At 47.0% G+C, this 16461-nt stretch overlaps 1 protein-coding gene across 2 annotated transcripts in view; it reads left to right on the forward strand.

Moving 5' to 3' along the window:
- Positions 1–5654: 5654 nt before the first annotated feature.
- The window catches only part of LOC309375130 (discoidin, CUB and LCCL domain-containing protein 1-like), a 41086-nt gene continuing 30279 nt past the window's right edge, over positions 5655–16461 (forward strand). For both annotated transcript variants that reach the window (XM_081920619.1, XM_081920620.1), the window contains exons 1-2: positions 5655–5796; positions 13522–13743. In XM_081920619.1, coding sequence (XP_081776745.1) covers positions 5724–5796; positions 13522–13743 — 295 coding nt within the window. In that variant the 5' untranslated portion in view covers positions 5655–5723. The remainder of the gene's footprint in view (positions 5797–13521; positions 13744–16461) is intronic.

Consider the following 16461-nt stretch of genomic DNA (forward strand, 5'->3'; position numbering starts at 1 on the left):
TTCCGGCTGCCTCCTGCCTTAAAGGGGCCGCGAGCAATTAGTGCTTTTGCTCCCCACGACCATAATGTGGGGGAGCTCGGATTTAACTTTGTTGGGGAGGTGGGCGGAGGCGGGTGGGGCTCGGCTTGCAACCCTTGGGGAAATTGGTCGGTGCGAGGCGGCGGGTGGTCGGGAGCCGGTAGTCGCTTCTCAGCTGCACCAGCCGCAACGGGGCCGCCCGAATAGTATCGTTGCTTTTGCCATTATTCATTATTCTTCGTCCAAAGCAGCGCGTAAAAAGTAACACGCAAAACTCCTGACACCTCACTGCCTGCATGTATTTCTTACCTCGCTAAGGCCGCAGTCAGATGCAAGGGAGTATCTTGGGAGTAAGAGCCCCTTGAACCCAACGGGCTCTTACTCCCTGATAAACATACATAGGGCGTAGCTGCCCCACCTCCCATCCACAAAAATTATTGAAAAGCATTGAAAGTACAGTACTAAATTACAGGTAACTGAGGTTCTGCCCCTCTCCAGCAAAAGCCTGCCCCCCTGTGATGTTCCTTTTTTTTGCAACTCACTTCTACTCAAGAGTAGAAATCAATGAACTGAAATTCATGAACCCAAATTAGTCATGCCCATCATTTTAAATGGGCCGTGATCTCCCCAAAAAAGCACAACAACTTCAGGAATCTGAAGAAGTGTGTATGCACACGAAAGCTCATACTAATAACAAACTTAACCATTAGGTCCAGTCGTGACCAACTCTGGGGTTGCGGCACTCATCTCGCTTTATTAGCCGAGGGAGCTGGCGTACAGCTTCCAGGTCATGACAGCTGCTTCTGGCAAACCAGAGCAGCACACGGAAACACTGTTTACCTTCCCACCAGAGCAGTACCTATTTATCTACTTGCACTTTGACGTGCTTTCGAACTGCTAGGTTGGCAGGAAATAGCAATCTTAGTTGGTCTCTAAGGTGCTACTGGAAGGATTTTTTTATTTTTTACTATGGCAGACCAACACAGCTATCTACCTGTAACTAGAACTTTAGGAAGTAGACCTTGCAGAGGGTTTAGGGCTGCAGCCACTTTTCAGCAATGGGAAGGATGATTATTTTCATTTTCATTTTTTTGTTATACTTTTATACTGCCCTTCATCTGAAGATCACAGGGTGATTCACAGCATAAAAATGCAAAACGAGAACACAAAATACATAAATAAGAACAAGAACAAACCAATAAACCCCTCTTCCAGGAAGACATTTAAAAAGGCATAGAATGCTACCCAAAATTAGTCAAGAGTTGGCCCATTGAAATGGATGGGCATGACTAATTTGGGTTCATTAATTTCAGTGGGGTCTACTCTTGAGTAGAAGTGAGTTGCAAAAAGCAACTGGATAATAGAACTCCAGGCAAATCAAAAGATGCAAAAGAGCGAGTGAAGTCAAGGTAACTAAATAAATACTCGTATTTCTGTAATGTAGGTTTGAGAAAATTATAAAACCTTTACAAAGGATAAGTCTAGGAATATACGAGGGGCTTTGGGGGGTCTAGATGATACCCATGGGTCCCTTTGAAACCTGTGATCCTGCATATGTTGGGTAGGATTTATAAGAGGAAACCAGCCAAACCAGTTCCTTTGCTCAGGACAGCAATACCTCAAGGACCACCTTTTCCCAAACAAACCCTGTGATAATCATCTGAGGCCCTTCATGTCCTTCTTCCATGAGACATCCAGAAGGTGGCAACATGAGAATGGACCTTTTCTGCAGTGGCTCCCCATTTGTGGAGTGCTCTCCACAGCACCTTCATTACATATCTTTAGGTGCCAGGCGAAAACGTTTCTCTATAATCAAGTCTTTGGCTAATTAACATTCTATGGCCTTTTAAATGTGCTTTGGGGGGGTTGTTTTTGTTTTGTGTATGTTCTTGTTTTGCATTTTTCTGTTGTGAGCTGACCTATGATCTTCAGGCTGTATACAAATATAGTAAATAAACAAATAAGCACATGAACCACTGGAGTCTCTGGCTCAGAGACTGGGATTGTGCACAACAATGCAATAATAACAGAACAATTGCATGAGACTTCATGACTCTGAGGTGCAGACATGGATGTGATACTATATACAGCGTCAGCATTTCGGTGTTGTGAAGGTACAGAAGATGTATTGTCTCTTCCATAGGCCATAGATGTATGCTTTATAAAGTCGGTAAATCTTTTCATTTAATTACATACAACCCAGTACATCTCGAAGCACCATTCAGTTAAATACTATAGTTTCAGCCAATGCAGTGTTCCAAAGCAACTTCTTCCACTTTGAGATCTTTAGGGCCACTTCTAATATTTAGACCAGGGGTGGGGAAACTCTGGCCCTCCTGATGTTGGACTCCTCATTCCCATCAGCCCAGCCAGTATGGCTAATGGGAAAGGATGGTGGGAGTCATAGTCCAATAACATCTGGAGAAAACACAAGTTTCTCAATTCTGCATTAGACACGAACTCAAAACTTCTGTTTCACCAAGCCTTGGGTTTCTTTTAGCTTCTACTATTTGCTGTGCTGGGCTGTTTAAGCAGGTTTTTTATTTTTTTTATCCATGCCTTTGATAATTTGTTTTATGATTACTGCTATTCATGTTTTTTAAAAGTGCGGCAAGAATAATAAATCACATAGCTTCTTTTCTTTCGAATCAAAGGGAATGGCGCCTTTAAGATGTTGGTCAGGATGGCAAAGACACCAGAACGATCCTGTATCAATCTTGCTCTTTACCCATAACCAAATGTAATGGAGAGATTAATGGCTTAATCAACATGCAATTTGACAGCTTTGGTTTTGCTTTGTGGGACCCACCTCTTTTGCTGAATCTATACTGTTCTGTTCTGGCTGGAAGAGCTTAACTTGTTTTGTAGAGTTATAACTGTGCATTTGTTTTCATAACTATATATTACATGGTAACCTGCCCTGGGTGTTTATGGTGAAGAGCAGGTAAGAAACCGTATTTTAAAAAACACCCATTCGCAAGGCTAAACTGGTGGTTGTGAAACTCTTCTCCCCACTGACCACCCAAAAGTTGCTGAGGTCTTGGCAGACCACATAATGATTTTTCTGCCTGTGGTAGTTGCTGTATGATTTTTAATTTCATTTTTGCAGACGCACCGTAAACTAGCTTAATGAAGCTTGTCCGCGGACCACAGTTTGGGAATTAACACCAGGGGAGGCTGGTCCATTAGTCTGAATGCGCCCTGACCCACCAACCTCAGTCTGCCCTTAGCCAGCCCACATCTGTCTCCCTTCCTACTTGCAGCAAGTCCAGGGGTTTGTATTAGCTGTTGGCTTCCTCCCTCTCAGTCTCAGTGTTGCCCTTGTAGATTTCAGCAAGGAGGGAGGAGAACGGAACCAGAATTAGTTGGCTCTGCCTGCCATTGGGTCTGGGTCTGGTTAGTGGTGGCACCGCCTATTGTTGGTCTCCACACCTTCCACCCTACCATTCCCATGAGTACTAGCCACTACTGGCTAATGGTGAGAGGTCAATTTGGCCCTCCCTCTCAGACACTGAAAGTGCATGTGAGGGATCACACTGTGTAGCCCCAACAGGTCAGCTATGCCTCCCCGGTTGTATGTTTGGGGATCATATGAAGAGGAATCTACATGGGGGGGGGATCCTGGGCCACTCACGATCCCACCTCACATAACGGAGCTCTGCACATCTACTCCTCAATATGCAATTAAATGCTGCTCAAGTAAATGTTCAATATGCAAGCTAGCCTTTGCCCTGCACCCCATTATTTCTTTGCAAGGTGGCCCACAAATCGTTGCTACTCAGCACAGGCAAAGCAAGTTATTTCGTTCTAAGGGACTTTTAGCAGGACAAATGTCATGACCACTTGATGGCGCCAAATGCCTCCTGGCGTGCTGGGTGTCGGGACGGACATCTGTTTACTGAAAAAGAGGGAATGCCAAGTTTTGAAAGTAGGCACTGCCAAGTATTAGACATTAAATAAAAGCAGTTTCAGGAAGCAGCTCCCAGTTTTACAGTGAGAGATGGAGAAGTCCAGATATTTTATTTTCCATTCTGTTTGCAACCCTTTCTGTTGCTTTGGTTTCAGGAGAAGCAGAAGGATGCTAAAATCAGACAATGGCTGTACATACGCTAACCCAGTTATAGCATTGAAATGCAGTTTTTCTTAATCCGAAATAGTTTGTGCTTGTCCTCAACATGCAAGCTCCAAGATAGCTCAATTGGTGGAGCACGTGATTCTTAGTCTAAGGATCAAGAGTTCAAGCCCACGTTGGGCAAAAAGATTCCTGAATTGTAGGTGTTGGACTGGATCAATCTGCAACGAGCTTTTATTTTCAGACTGAAACCAGTTTCTCAAGAAGCCCTATTCAGGGGCGGAAAAATATGCACCAGCTGATATGCACCTGTCCTGCCCCCCCCCACTTCATTATTTTTCTCTAGCGCAGCACAACAGCTGGAGGTTTCTGCACTGGCTATCCCTGTTTAAAAGAACCGGCCATCCCCATACACTCAAAAGCGGGACTCAAAAGTTACCTAAGTTTACTAGCGGCACCAGTGGTAGCACCACAGGCAATAGTACTGGTAGGTAAAGGGTAAAGGGAGCCCTGACCATTAGGTCCAGTTGTGGCCGACTCTGGGGTTGCGGCGCTCATCTCGCTTTATTGGCCGAGGGAGCCGGCGTACAGCTTTCAGGTCACGTGGCCAGCATGACTAAGCCACTTCTGGCGAACCAGAGCAGCGCACAGAAACGCCATTTACCTTCCCGATGGAGTGGTACCTATTTATCTACTTGCACGTTGATGTGCTTTCGAACTGCTAGGTTGGCAGGAGCAGGGACCGAGCAACGGAGCTCACCCCGTCGTGGGATTTCGAGCCACCGAACTGATCGACAAGTCCTAGGCTCTGTGGTTTAACCCACAGCGCCACCCATGTCCCTATAGTACTGGTACCTGGCAGGTAAACAAAGTACAGTGGTACCTCGGGTTACATACGCTTCGGGTTACATACCCTTCAGGTTACAGACTCTGCTAACCCTGAAATAGTGTTTCAGGTTAAGAACTTTGCTTCAGGATGAGAACAGAAATCGTGCTTCGGCAGTGCAGCGGCAGCAGGAGGCCCCATAAGAACAGTTTCAGGTTAAGTACGGACCTCCGGAACGAATTAAGTACTTAACCTGAGGTACCACTGTATAGGTAAAAAATAGCACCGTTACCTGGCAGTACTGGTAACACTGACAGTAATATTGATGCTACCACTCGTAGTGTGGAAGCAAATTTGAATCCTGCTGCCACTGAGTTCATGGTGAGCAGATAGATTCTGAATACCTATAGAAGGGGAGGTGCTGAGACTTTTGGACGCAGACACAACAGATGTGCAAACCGCCCAGCCTCCCTCTCCTTGCACTCTCCCCCCCCACCCCCGCTATATATGTCAGTGAGAGGAGGGGGCGGTAATCCCCCTCCCCAGCCTCCCACACGCGATTTCCCTGCCTGCTGGTGGGCACAGCCCGCCAGGTAGATCTTGCGGGGGGGCTGGGCTGGGGGAGTCCCTGCCCGGTGATTGGCTCTTCCGCGGGGCCAGTAGCCCTGGCCGGGCTCGGCGCCCGCAGCCAATCGGGAGGCGGGGACTGTGGGGCTCGGGAATGCCGCGGCGCTGGTGGAGGCGCCGGGTGTGGAGCGAGCGGCGGGCAGAGCTCGCGCGCATCCTGGGCGCCGCTCCGTTTCGACGATGCGCCCGGCGCTGCGCGCGCTCGGGCTCCTCCAGCTGCTCCAGCACCTGGATCTCGCCAGCGGCCAGACGGGTAAGTGGCCGAGGCGGCAGAGGGACTGGGATCCGGGCTGGGGAACTCCTGCGGGTGGGACGCCGTCCGGGTAGGACTTGGCAGAAGGGGCAAGGAGTTGGGAGAGGCGGCGGCGGGAAGCCAAGCCAACATTGTAAATGCTAAGTGAAGCGACGCCTGTTGCAGACACAAGAAAGGACGATCCATAAGACCGATAAGCGCACAGTCTTGAAATCGGGGGGCTCTTCCAGGCTCCTTCGCAGCTTTCGGGGGGGCTGCAATCTTACATGGCAAATTCCGGTTGCACAATTGCATCCTGACGGGGAGATCTTGCGCAACAAACCCGCTTCTCGAAAACATCCGATTCTGTTTTGTTTTTATGCCTGAGCGGGGATAAGGAAAGCGGCTGCTGGGAAGCCTGGGACGTCCGTGCAGTGATGCAACCTCGTCTAACCTCCCTGTAGTAGGTGGATGCTCATTTCATATAACTGTGTAGAGTTGGAAGGGATCCCGAGGGTCATCTAGTCCAACCCCCTGCAATGCAGAAATGTCGACTGAAGCATCCATGAAAACCTCCAAGGAAGGAGGGATTTCAATACACAACCAACGTCCTCCAATCTCCCTGCAATGGATTCAGGGCGAATGCTGACTAAACAGGCTGCCTGGAAGCAACCTGAGATGGAGATCCTGTGGCCAGGATGACAGCTCTCATCATCCCTGATCACTGACTACTCTGTCTGGGGCTGAACATCAAGGGCCACAGCTTGTCCCTATCCTCCTCCTCTCCACTGCTGAGTTCTCCAAGGGCAAAGCTGAAACTAAGGTGGAGGAAGTTGAGAGCCAGTGCCTCCACCCCACTAGGACTGGGTGCAAGGGAAAAGGTAGGGGCAGACTGAGACTGGTGGAGCACTGCCCCCCTTTGTCCAAATGAGTCTCCATGGGCTAATTGTTAGAATAAACTTGCTTTGCAAAGTGGTGGACACTCCTTCACTGGAGGGGCTTTTTAAGCAGAATCTGGATGGCTGTTTTTCAAGGGTGCCCTTGTTGTATCCTGCATTGCAGTTCTTGCCCAGAGCAAGGAACTGAACCAGACGAACTCAGAAACCTCTCCCAACTCTAGCAGTACTTGTCAGCTGAGTTTCACCCAGAGCAGACCCACTGAAATGAATGAACAGGACTAAGTTAGGTCCATTCCTTTCAACAGATCCCCTCTGAGTGACACTGAGTTGTGTACTGCCCTATGTTTCTTTGTTATCCAGAAGACACGGTTCGGTGGCAGTAAGTTTCACCCATGGGTGGGGTGGGGTGAGCCAGAAGTGATAGACCAATCAGTTTTGCAGGTGGGAGTCCTAATGACAATGTCACAAGTGTGTGAGCCAGTCTCTAGGTTCCATTGGTCAAAGTGTGCATTTAAAAAAACTCTTTTCTATTCTTCCATAGATATAGGAATAAGAATGGGATAGGATTTAGCATGGCATCTTCGCCCAGCGTGTCCCTTTTTAATGATTGCCAGAGCACCTTCCCGGAAGTTGCGTTGGCAAGCTTTGCCAAAGCATCTCTGCCCCGCATGTCCTTTCACAAAGATGAGTTGGGTGGCGATGGGTGGGTGTGGGATGGCGGACAGAGTTGGGGGGGGCATCGCATATGTGACGTCGTGCACACGCAGCACTGCCCCCCCCCCATTGGGTGCATTTCGGCGCTGCTGGAACCTGCCCATCCTATTGGGGAAATGTGCAACGCAGGTCTGGAGCCATGACTATGGGGCGATAATTTCCCAGCCCGGCCTTTGCCAACCTGGGGACTTCCAGATGCTTTGGACTACAACTCCCATCAGCCCTAGCCAGCACTCCCTCCCATCAGCTGATGGCGGTTGTAGTCCAAAACATCTGCGGGGACTCGGCTTGGTGAAGTTGCTGGCCTAGGCTCTCATTCCAGATGGCAGCACTAAGAGGATCTGTGGAGCTTAGGGTTAAACAGCTGGGCAAATCTTAGAGGCTTCTGCCTGCAGTCCCTGTTTTCTTATTCCTGTTCCCTTCAAAGCTTGTAAGCTCATTTGCAGAGCTGCACAGCTCAGTGAATGATACTCAGCTGCAATCCCACACAACGAACTAGGGGTGGGGAACCTATCACCCTCAAATCTTGCTGGGCTATGGCTGCATGCACACCATTCATTTACAGCACATCTCCCAAGAAGCCTGGGAGCTGTAGTTTAGCCTTCGGAGAGCGACAATTCCCAACAGCCTTAATAAAACTACATTTCCGAGGATCCTTTTTTTGGGGTGGTGGGGTGAAGTGTGCTTCATGTGTATCATGTAAAGACAACCTATGTCTCCCATCATCCCTGATAACTGTTTGTAGCTGATGGAAACTGCAACAAGTTACGCGGAGCCATGGATTCTCCTGCCCCTGCTATGCACACTTACCTGGCAAGCAGCGCAAATTGCCACTTACCTGGAAAGTGTTGACTCCTGAGTCTTGGGCAGCAGAATGGCATAGATGGGGAAGCCTGGCCCCTTCTCTAGCTGGTCTTTTGGACCCATTCCAGGCCACCCACCCTGTTCACACTTGTCGTGAGTGTTTTCATCTGGCAGGAGCATGTCTTAGAACTCTGATAATGTCTCTTGGTTGCCTGGATGGAGGAGAGAGAGAGAGAGAGAGAGAGAGAGAGAGAGAGAGAGAGAGAGAAGGGGGTGAGCATGTGTCATAGAAACCAGCTTACCATACAAAGATAAAATTCACGCCCATTGCTGTCATAGATTGGTTGGATGCAGAGGAACAATATTTATTTATTTATTTATTTATTTATTTATTTATTTATTTGGGACGCAGGTGGCGCTGTGGGTTAAACCACAGAAGGTCGGCAGTTCGAATCCCCTTGACGGGGTGAGCTCCCGTTGCTCGGTCCCAGCTCCTGCCCACCTAGCAGTTTGAAAGCATATCAAAGTGCAAGTAGATAAATAGGTACCACTCCGGCGGGAAGGTAAACGGCGTTTCCATGTGCTGCTCTGATTCACCAGAAGCGGCTTAGTCATGCTGGCCACATGACCCTGAAGCTGTCTGTGGACAAACGCCGGCTCCCTCGGCCTATAGCGCGAGATGAGCACCGCAACCCCAGAGTCGGCCACGACTGGACCTAATGGTCAGGGGTCCCTTTACCTTTTTATACACCACTATTTGACTGTAAAAGAAACCTCAAAGCGGTTTACAAAGAGGTGGGTGCTGGTGGGCGGATAAAATTATAGGTGGAAGAAAAACAGTTCAAAACAACAATTTGAATAATTCTGAAAGACTTTAAAGCAGCAATAAACTTTGAATGAAGCAATCTCTGCAAGATGGTTTGCAGTTCCTGTTGAAAGTTTTCAGGCTGAATTTCAGCTGTCTGGAAATCTTCTGTTCAATAAAGTCTGACATGTTTGTGCTTCGCAAGTTGAAGCTATGCAGTCTACAGTCAGAAATAAGCACCACTGAGTTTAAGGGAAGCAGAGGAAATGGCATAGGACTACAGCCAGTCATGCTGATCCTAATAAATTGGGTATTGTGCTATGTGCTGCTACTGCACCTCTCTCTCTCTCTCTCTCTCTCTCTCTCTCTCTCTTCCTTGCATTTTTGTACCCTTCCACAAAGAAGTCGGTCCCTTAGTATTCTAGAGTTGATGCCCATGCAAATATGACTGCTTTAAATTGATGCTTGTGCTCATCCAATGGCTTTACAAAGAACTTACAACTTAGTTGAGGAGGAGGATTTCAGCATCACCAGCAACCATAAGAAGACAATAGACACTCCTGATAGGTATATATTTCTAGTACACACCCACCCACCCACACCATTAAGCCAGTATAGAGATGATCTTCACATCACTTCTGGGAACCACAGCAAATAAATTGCAAAATAACCCTTCTATATACTCATCTCAAAAAAACGAAACAAGCACAGCAACCATGATGAAATCTTATTCCTCTGTGTCTCTCTCGGTGTGTAAAATATTAGTTCTGAGGTTTTAGGTCTTAATCCAAAAATAAGGACTCCCCACCCCCACCCCCCCGGTAGCATCTGTTGTATTTTGTCTTCTCCACATCCTGTTGAAAAATATACCGCCTGGAATTTGCTGACCAACATGGTAATGTCTTCCTGCTGAATGAGCTCCAGAAAAATGCAATGACTTGTGCACTGGGAACCTTCAGTATCTGAGTTGTGTCTAATTTCTGTATAAGTGGTTTTTTGCTTACGTTTTTTGCCAGTGAAATTTCCTGGGAATTGTGACTCCCTCTTCTAACTTGGAATTTCCCACTGCTTCCATCCAACATAGTTATGAAAAGTGTTTTGGGTTTTTTTGGAGGGGGGGGGAGAGATGTTGTTAATGCCAGGTCAGGGATGTAGCAGCCATCCATCCATAAGAGCAGATCCAGAAAATGAGAGGATGGGCTGTATCACTACTGCTGTTATCTAGCAAGCTTGTACGCAGCATTGCTCAGAAATTCTCCGACACTAAAAAAAACCACTCCAGTTTTGAAATCAGTGGTTAAAATCAGAGCAGTTTTGAAAGGTTCAGTCCTTCATCTTGATTCTCAGTGGTGTGCAAATGTATCCAAACATAGAGAGAAACCTGCTCCTTGATATCAGAAAGCATCATTTGTCTTAAAAAGTGTCCAAATGCATAGTCTCTGAAAAATTGGCTTGTTTTGCCTTTGGAGCAACGATTTTAAGGAGTAAAGTTTGGGGGATGAGAAGTTAAATTCTTCATGGGAGCAAACTCTTATCTGACAGAATGTCTGGTTTTAATAACTGTTTTAATTTTGGAATGTATTTTATTCTGTTTTATTTAGTTTATATTTTATAATGGCTTTGTTGCATAGCAACAAACAACTTTCCAAAATATGTACTGCAGTATATTTCATTTATTAATGGCTTCCCACCAGGAACCCCAAAGCAATTTGCACTACAATAAAAACGTATATAGAAAAACCTGCATGTGTGAAAACGGTTTAAACATTTGCATATATAAAAAAACCAATTAAAACCAATTGTAAACAGTTTAACCACAGCAACATATATATAAAATAAATTCAGATCCACACAGATACCAACTTTATCTGACTTTGGGCCACTGCAAAAAAAATCAGGGGCAAAGGCTGAGTAAAAGGTGCCAAGGCAGGAAAAGGGGAGGCTCATAGCCACAAGCAGGCACCTATGTTTTTAGACATGCATACTCCGCTGCCACCACAAATCTGCCCCCACAACCTGATGATTGTTCAAGCATGGGAGAAACCCTCCATCCCACTGCAGGGCTTCCTTTCTGCAGAATTGCTTACAGCTTTCTATAAGATTTTGAGCAAAAGAGAAAGGTGGGAGGAATCCACTGTTCACACCTGGCTGATGCCCATTGGTACTGGTAAGGTGGAAACAGTATGTGGAGCCAGAGCCTCAAGCATCCATGGCAGATGGCCATCCCACCTCTGCTTAAAAGCCTCCAAGTAAAGGGTGTCCGCAACCTCCCAGGTTGTCTGGAAGCTAATCTCAGCAGCCTCAGACTGCATAGCCAGTGGTCAGGGATGATTATAGTCCAACATCTGGGGACAGCTGAAGAACATTGGGAGATGGTAGCAGGACTGTGGGTTGGGCTGGCATGGACCAACTGGGTGACAACCTGCTGGCTCCCTCCCCAAGGTCAGACCCCTCATCTCTCCATGCCTGCCCCCCAAACAATTCTCAGAGCAAAACCAAATCAGCCACCTCTTGTTTCTATATTGCTTTGTATTTTAAAAAACAATTTCTTGTGTTGCGCTCATTATCAAGCACTCGTTATCCGGTCTAGTTTTCCTGCTGGTGTTCTTCCACTGTTTTTCTCCCCCATCCCTGCTGAACGCAGGCAGAGTAAATACTTTCATCTTCATGCATTTGCCAGAGAGAGAGTGTCCACCCGCAATGTTGTATAGCAAAGAAGGAAGCCGATAACCAGCAAAGCCAGAAACTTGTGGAATTGTAGGAAATCTTTGGCCAAGCAGATTACCCTCTCCCTCTCCCAGGCCCTTGATTAAACTCTAACCCGACTCATAATCTCATTCATCTGCATCTTCAATCAGGATAGTGGGCCATAGTCTAAAACCAATTCCCATAAATACCTTACTCCCCCACCAAAGACAATTATGTTGATACACACACACACACACACACACACACACACACACACACACACACAAACACTGCCTTTTGCTTAAAAAAATATAAGTAGATGGACTGATGATCTGATAGTAGACAGAACTGAGAGCACACTGAATGCTCTTACCTGTCAAAGGGATCATGTGTAATCCAAGATTTTATATCTCTAAACTTGATAAAGCACCACAGCTCTGCATTAAAACAGTGTAAGTATTGCATACTAAAAGATTGTCCTCTGTAAGCAAGTTGCAACTGATGGAATGACAAAGGTGTACTTTAACAGGTCATGCCCTGTGTTTTAATCATTGAATCGTCTGATGCAGCCTTCTCCAACCTGGTGGACTCCAGATATTATTCAACTCCACCTTCCATCAGCCCCAGCCAGGGTGGCCGATGGTCAGGAATGATGGGAGTTGTAGTCCATGAACATAGGAAGGCTACCTTCTACTGAGTCAGACCACTAATGTATCTAGCTTAGCTTTGTCTATATTAACTGACAGTTGCTCTCCAGGTTTTCAGGCCGTAGGGAATTTTCCACCTCTATCTGGAGATGCTGGAGGGTTGAACATGCAGAACAGATGCTCTGTCACTGAGTTCCCACCCTTCCCATTCTGAATGGCCACAGGTCAGTAGCAGAACATCTGGAGGGCCTTAGCTCCCCCCCCCAAATTAGAGAACCCCTGTCGAAAAGGTAGGAGGGAAACACGATATGCCATTTTTCCTTAACCATCCTGTTTGGGAGCAGGATTATGCGGCTTTCAAAGCTGCAACCAGGTACACGCTTCATTTGGGAATAAGCCCCAATGTACGAATAAACAGGATCTTATCTAGATCTCTGATCAAGTTGACCGAGGCCTGTACCAACCATGCGATGGTGGGGGAGTAGAGTGGGCTTTGATATATTCCTAGCCAGTTGCATTTTAAAATAAAATGATGGGGTTTCTGTTCTAAGAGGCTAAAAGGAATTGGAGGAGAAAATTAAGCAAACTGAGGGCTTATCCAGTTTGTGTTGCCGCTTTACCCTGGGAAAATTTGCAGTTTAGCGCTGAATGGTCATTGCAGTAGATAGTTATGGGAGAGCAGAAAGATGAAGGCAGTTGATCCCAGCTAAGCCAATAGAGGGGGCCTTACTGAGTGGTAGAACATCCGCTTTGCACACAGAAGGTCCCAGGTTCAAGACTGGGAAAATGAGATTGGAGGTGGTAGGAACATCGTGCGCTATTGGTCCATTTAGCTCAGTACAATCTACACTGACTGGCAGCAGCTCTCCAAAATTTTAGGCAGCATTCTCTCCCAGGCCTAATGAGAGATTGTGGGGTTCAAATCTGGGATTTTCTGCATGCAGAACAGATGCTATCCGCTACCAAGCTATGGCCCTTTCTCTTAATTTCCCCCATCATGACTAGTAGTCTACTAGTCATGCAGCCTGCAAAGGATCAGGTAACAAGTGATGGAGAAGCTGCTGGTTAGAGTGGGCAATTCCTGAGTAGCTGGACAGATGATTTGCCATGATGCAAAGCAGCTTCCTGATGTGCTTGGCACTCAGTACTTAGTGCTGGTGTACATCACTCTTATCTCCTCGCCTTCCAGGGGATGGTTGTGGTCACTCGACGCTGACGCCTTACAGCGGGACTCTGACTTCCAAGAACTACCCTGGCACTTATCCCAACTTCACCTCTTGCGAGTGGAAGATCCACGGAGCTGCGGGGAGCTCCCTCAGCCTGATCTTTGGAGACATGGACATTGAAGCCTCAGAGCAATGCAAATCCGGTTTCCTACTGCTTTCTTCCCCATCGGATGGAGCTCGCTTCGGTAAGGACAACAGTTTGACTTCTCAGTCGTAAGGATCTCAGGAGTCACGGACAGCTTGGGGTCATGGGAGTGGAGCACACTCTGTAGTGGGGTCAGGAAGGGGAAACGCCACACGTCCTTTTCACATGGAGGTAGGAGGGAAAACTGTGGCTCCATGGGAGAGCATCCGCTCTGCCTGCAGAGGAGCTCCAGGTTCAGATCCTGGCAACTCCAGGTAGGACTAGGAATGTTCCTTTCCGGAAACCCTAGAACAGGGGTCAGCAAACTTTTTTAGCAGGGGGCCGGTCCACTGTCCCTCAGACCTTGTGGGGGGCCGGACTTTATTTTGGAAAAAAAAAATGAACGAATTGCTATGCCCCTCAAATAACCCAGAGATGCATTTCAAATAAAAGCACACATTCTACTCATGTAAAAACACCAGGCAGGCCCCACAATAATCCAGAGATGCATTTTAAATAAAAGGGCACATTCTACTAACGTAAAAACGCGCTGATTCCTGGACCGTCCGTGGGCCGGATTTAGAGGGCAATTGGGCTGGATCCAGCCTCCGGGCCTTAGTTTGACTACCCATGCCCTAGAAAGCCACTACCAATCAGTGCAGACCAATGGTCTTCAACCAGTCCAGACCTGAGACTCCCACATTCATGTATCCCCTTTCGATTTATGCTTAATAGCACTAGCAAGGCACAGTATTAATCTCAAAATAGCAATTCACAGGGCTATGTACAAGGGTCTGCCTTAGCATTGCCACTAAATGAAAAGCAGGAAGGAACTTCCCCTCTGACCTAACCCTGTATCCAGTACCGGATTTATGTATAAGCTAAACAAGCTATAGCTTAGGGCCCCACTCTTTTGGGGGGCCCCCAAAAAAAGAAAAAGGGAAAAAACCTGGATGTACATTTCCAAAATATAAGATAAAAAACAAATAAAATAAAACCTACAAACAGCAACAGTGTTTTGTGTTGTGGAGGCTCCTATGATGTAAGTAATGGGCCCCGCCTGCTAGCCTGCTCCCTAAAATATCACTCGTTTGATCCTTTCTATATATAGTGGTACCTCGGGTTACAGACGCTTCAGGTTACAGGCTCTTCAGGTTACAGACTCTGCTAACCCAGAAATAGTACCTCAAGTTAAGAACTTTGCTTCAGGATGAGAACAGAAATTGTGCAGTGGCAGCGGGAGGCCCCATTAGCTAAAGTGGTACCTCAGGTTAAGAACAGTTTCAGGTTAAGAATGGACCTCCAGAATGAATTAAGTTCTTAACCCGAGGTACCACTGTATAGGATGCCTACATTCTGCATGTGCAAATGGCTTTAGATACCTATGAGGTCCATAAATTACCATAGAGCATATATTCAACACAAAAAACAGCGGCAATTTGTGTTGACAAAGGACAGCTGGACATATAAAGGGCCTCATTACCTTCAGTAGCTTAGGGCCTCATCAAACCTAAATCCAGCCCTGCCTGTGTCTGGATGCAGGGAGAGGGGTGAGTGTGATGTGGGCCATCTCACCTGCTAAAGCCAAGCTCCTGCCATCACTTCCTGGGCCCCTGGTTATTGCTATTTGGCAACTGCTGTGCATCCAAGCTACCCACCACAGTGGGCCCTTATTCAGTCTCATCCCCAGCATATTTCTATTCTGGGAGAAGTCTAAAAAGCCACAGAAATGGACTAAAACATGAGCAGAGAGTGTCCCTGCTCCATAGAAACACATATAGACTGGCATGGCTATAGGGAGGAATACGGCTGGCCAGAAATAAGCTTCCTTTTGAAAAAGGCTCTTGCCTTTCTCCTGCTATTTTCTTACAACAATTTAAAATTCAATCTTAAATACAGTTAAAGTGTACTATTATTGTCCCAGGAATAGAGTGGCTCTCCCCCACTCCCTTATCTGCTTGGAAAAGCGAGAGGAGCTCAGTGAAACGAACCGGTCTTTTCCATCTCTGATTTCTATGGCCATTCAGACAGAAGAAGGGGAAACGTTGAATGATCTCCTGGCTGACCCTCTCATGTGTCGCTCTGGCAGAGCACAAAGGGGCCTTCTCTTTGCAATATACACTCGGAGCTCCTGGGCCCTTGTCCCTTCTTTGCTTCCTTGGCTGACAGTTCTTTTCCTGCTGCATCCTATAATTAACTTTGCTTCCTCTTGGCATGGGGACTTGCCCACCCTTTCCTTCACCCCTTGCCTCTCCGACTCCATCACCTCCGATTCCTGGCAGAGGCTGCTTTCACTTGATTCTTTGGGAGAGAGGGTTCCTGGAAGACATTTCCAAAGGTCATCCTTCCTGGCTAGCTTGCCTGTCTCCTTCCTTCTTTCAGTTTCCCTCTCTACAGGCTGCTTCAAGGCCCATCCAATCTCCCTTTAAATCCATAAAATCTCTCCTAGGAAATCCTGAAAACATTTCAAGCACTACTCCAGAACTTAATGATCTGGCGCAAGTGTACACACACACACACACACACACCAGTCCTTGCATAAGTTCCCTCCATGTGGCCCATTTCCCATGCATATACAGTGGTACCTCGGGTTACATACGCTTCAGGTTACATATACTTCAGTTACATACGCTTCAGGTTACAGACTCCGCTAACCCAGAAATAGTTCTTCAGGTTAAGAACTTTGCTTCAGAATAAGAACAGAAATCGTGCTCCAGCGGCGTGGCGGCATTAGGAGGCCCCATTAGCTAAAGTGGTGCTTCAGGTTAAGAATGGTTTC

This window comes from Podarcis melisellensis (assembly GCF_964234715.1).
Source record: "Podarcis melisellensis genome assembly, chromosome: 8".
Lineage (NCBI taxonomy): Eukaryota > Metazoa > Chordata > Lepidosauria > Squamata > Lacertidae > Podarcis > Podarcis melisellensis.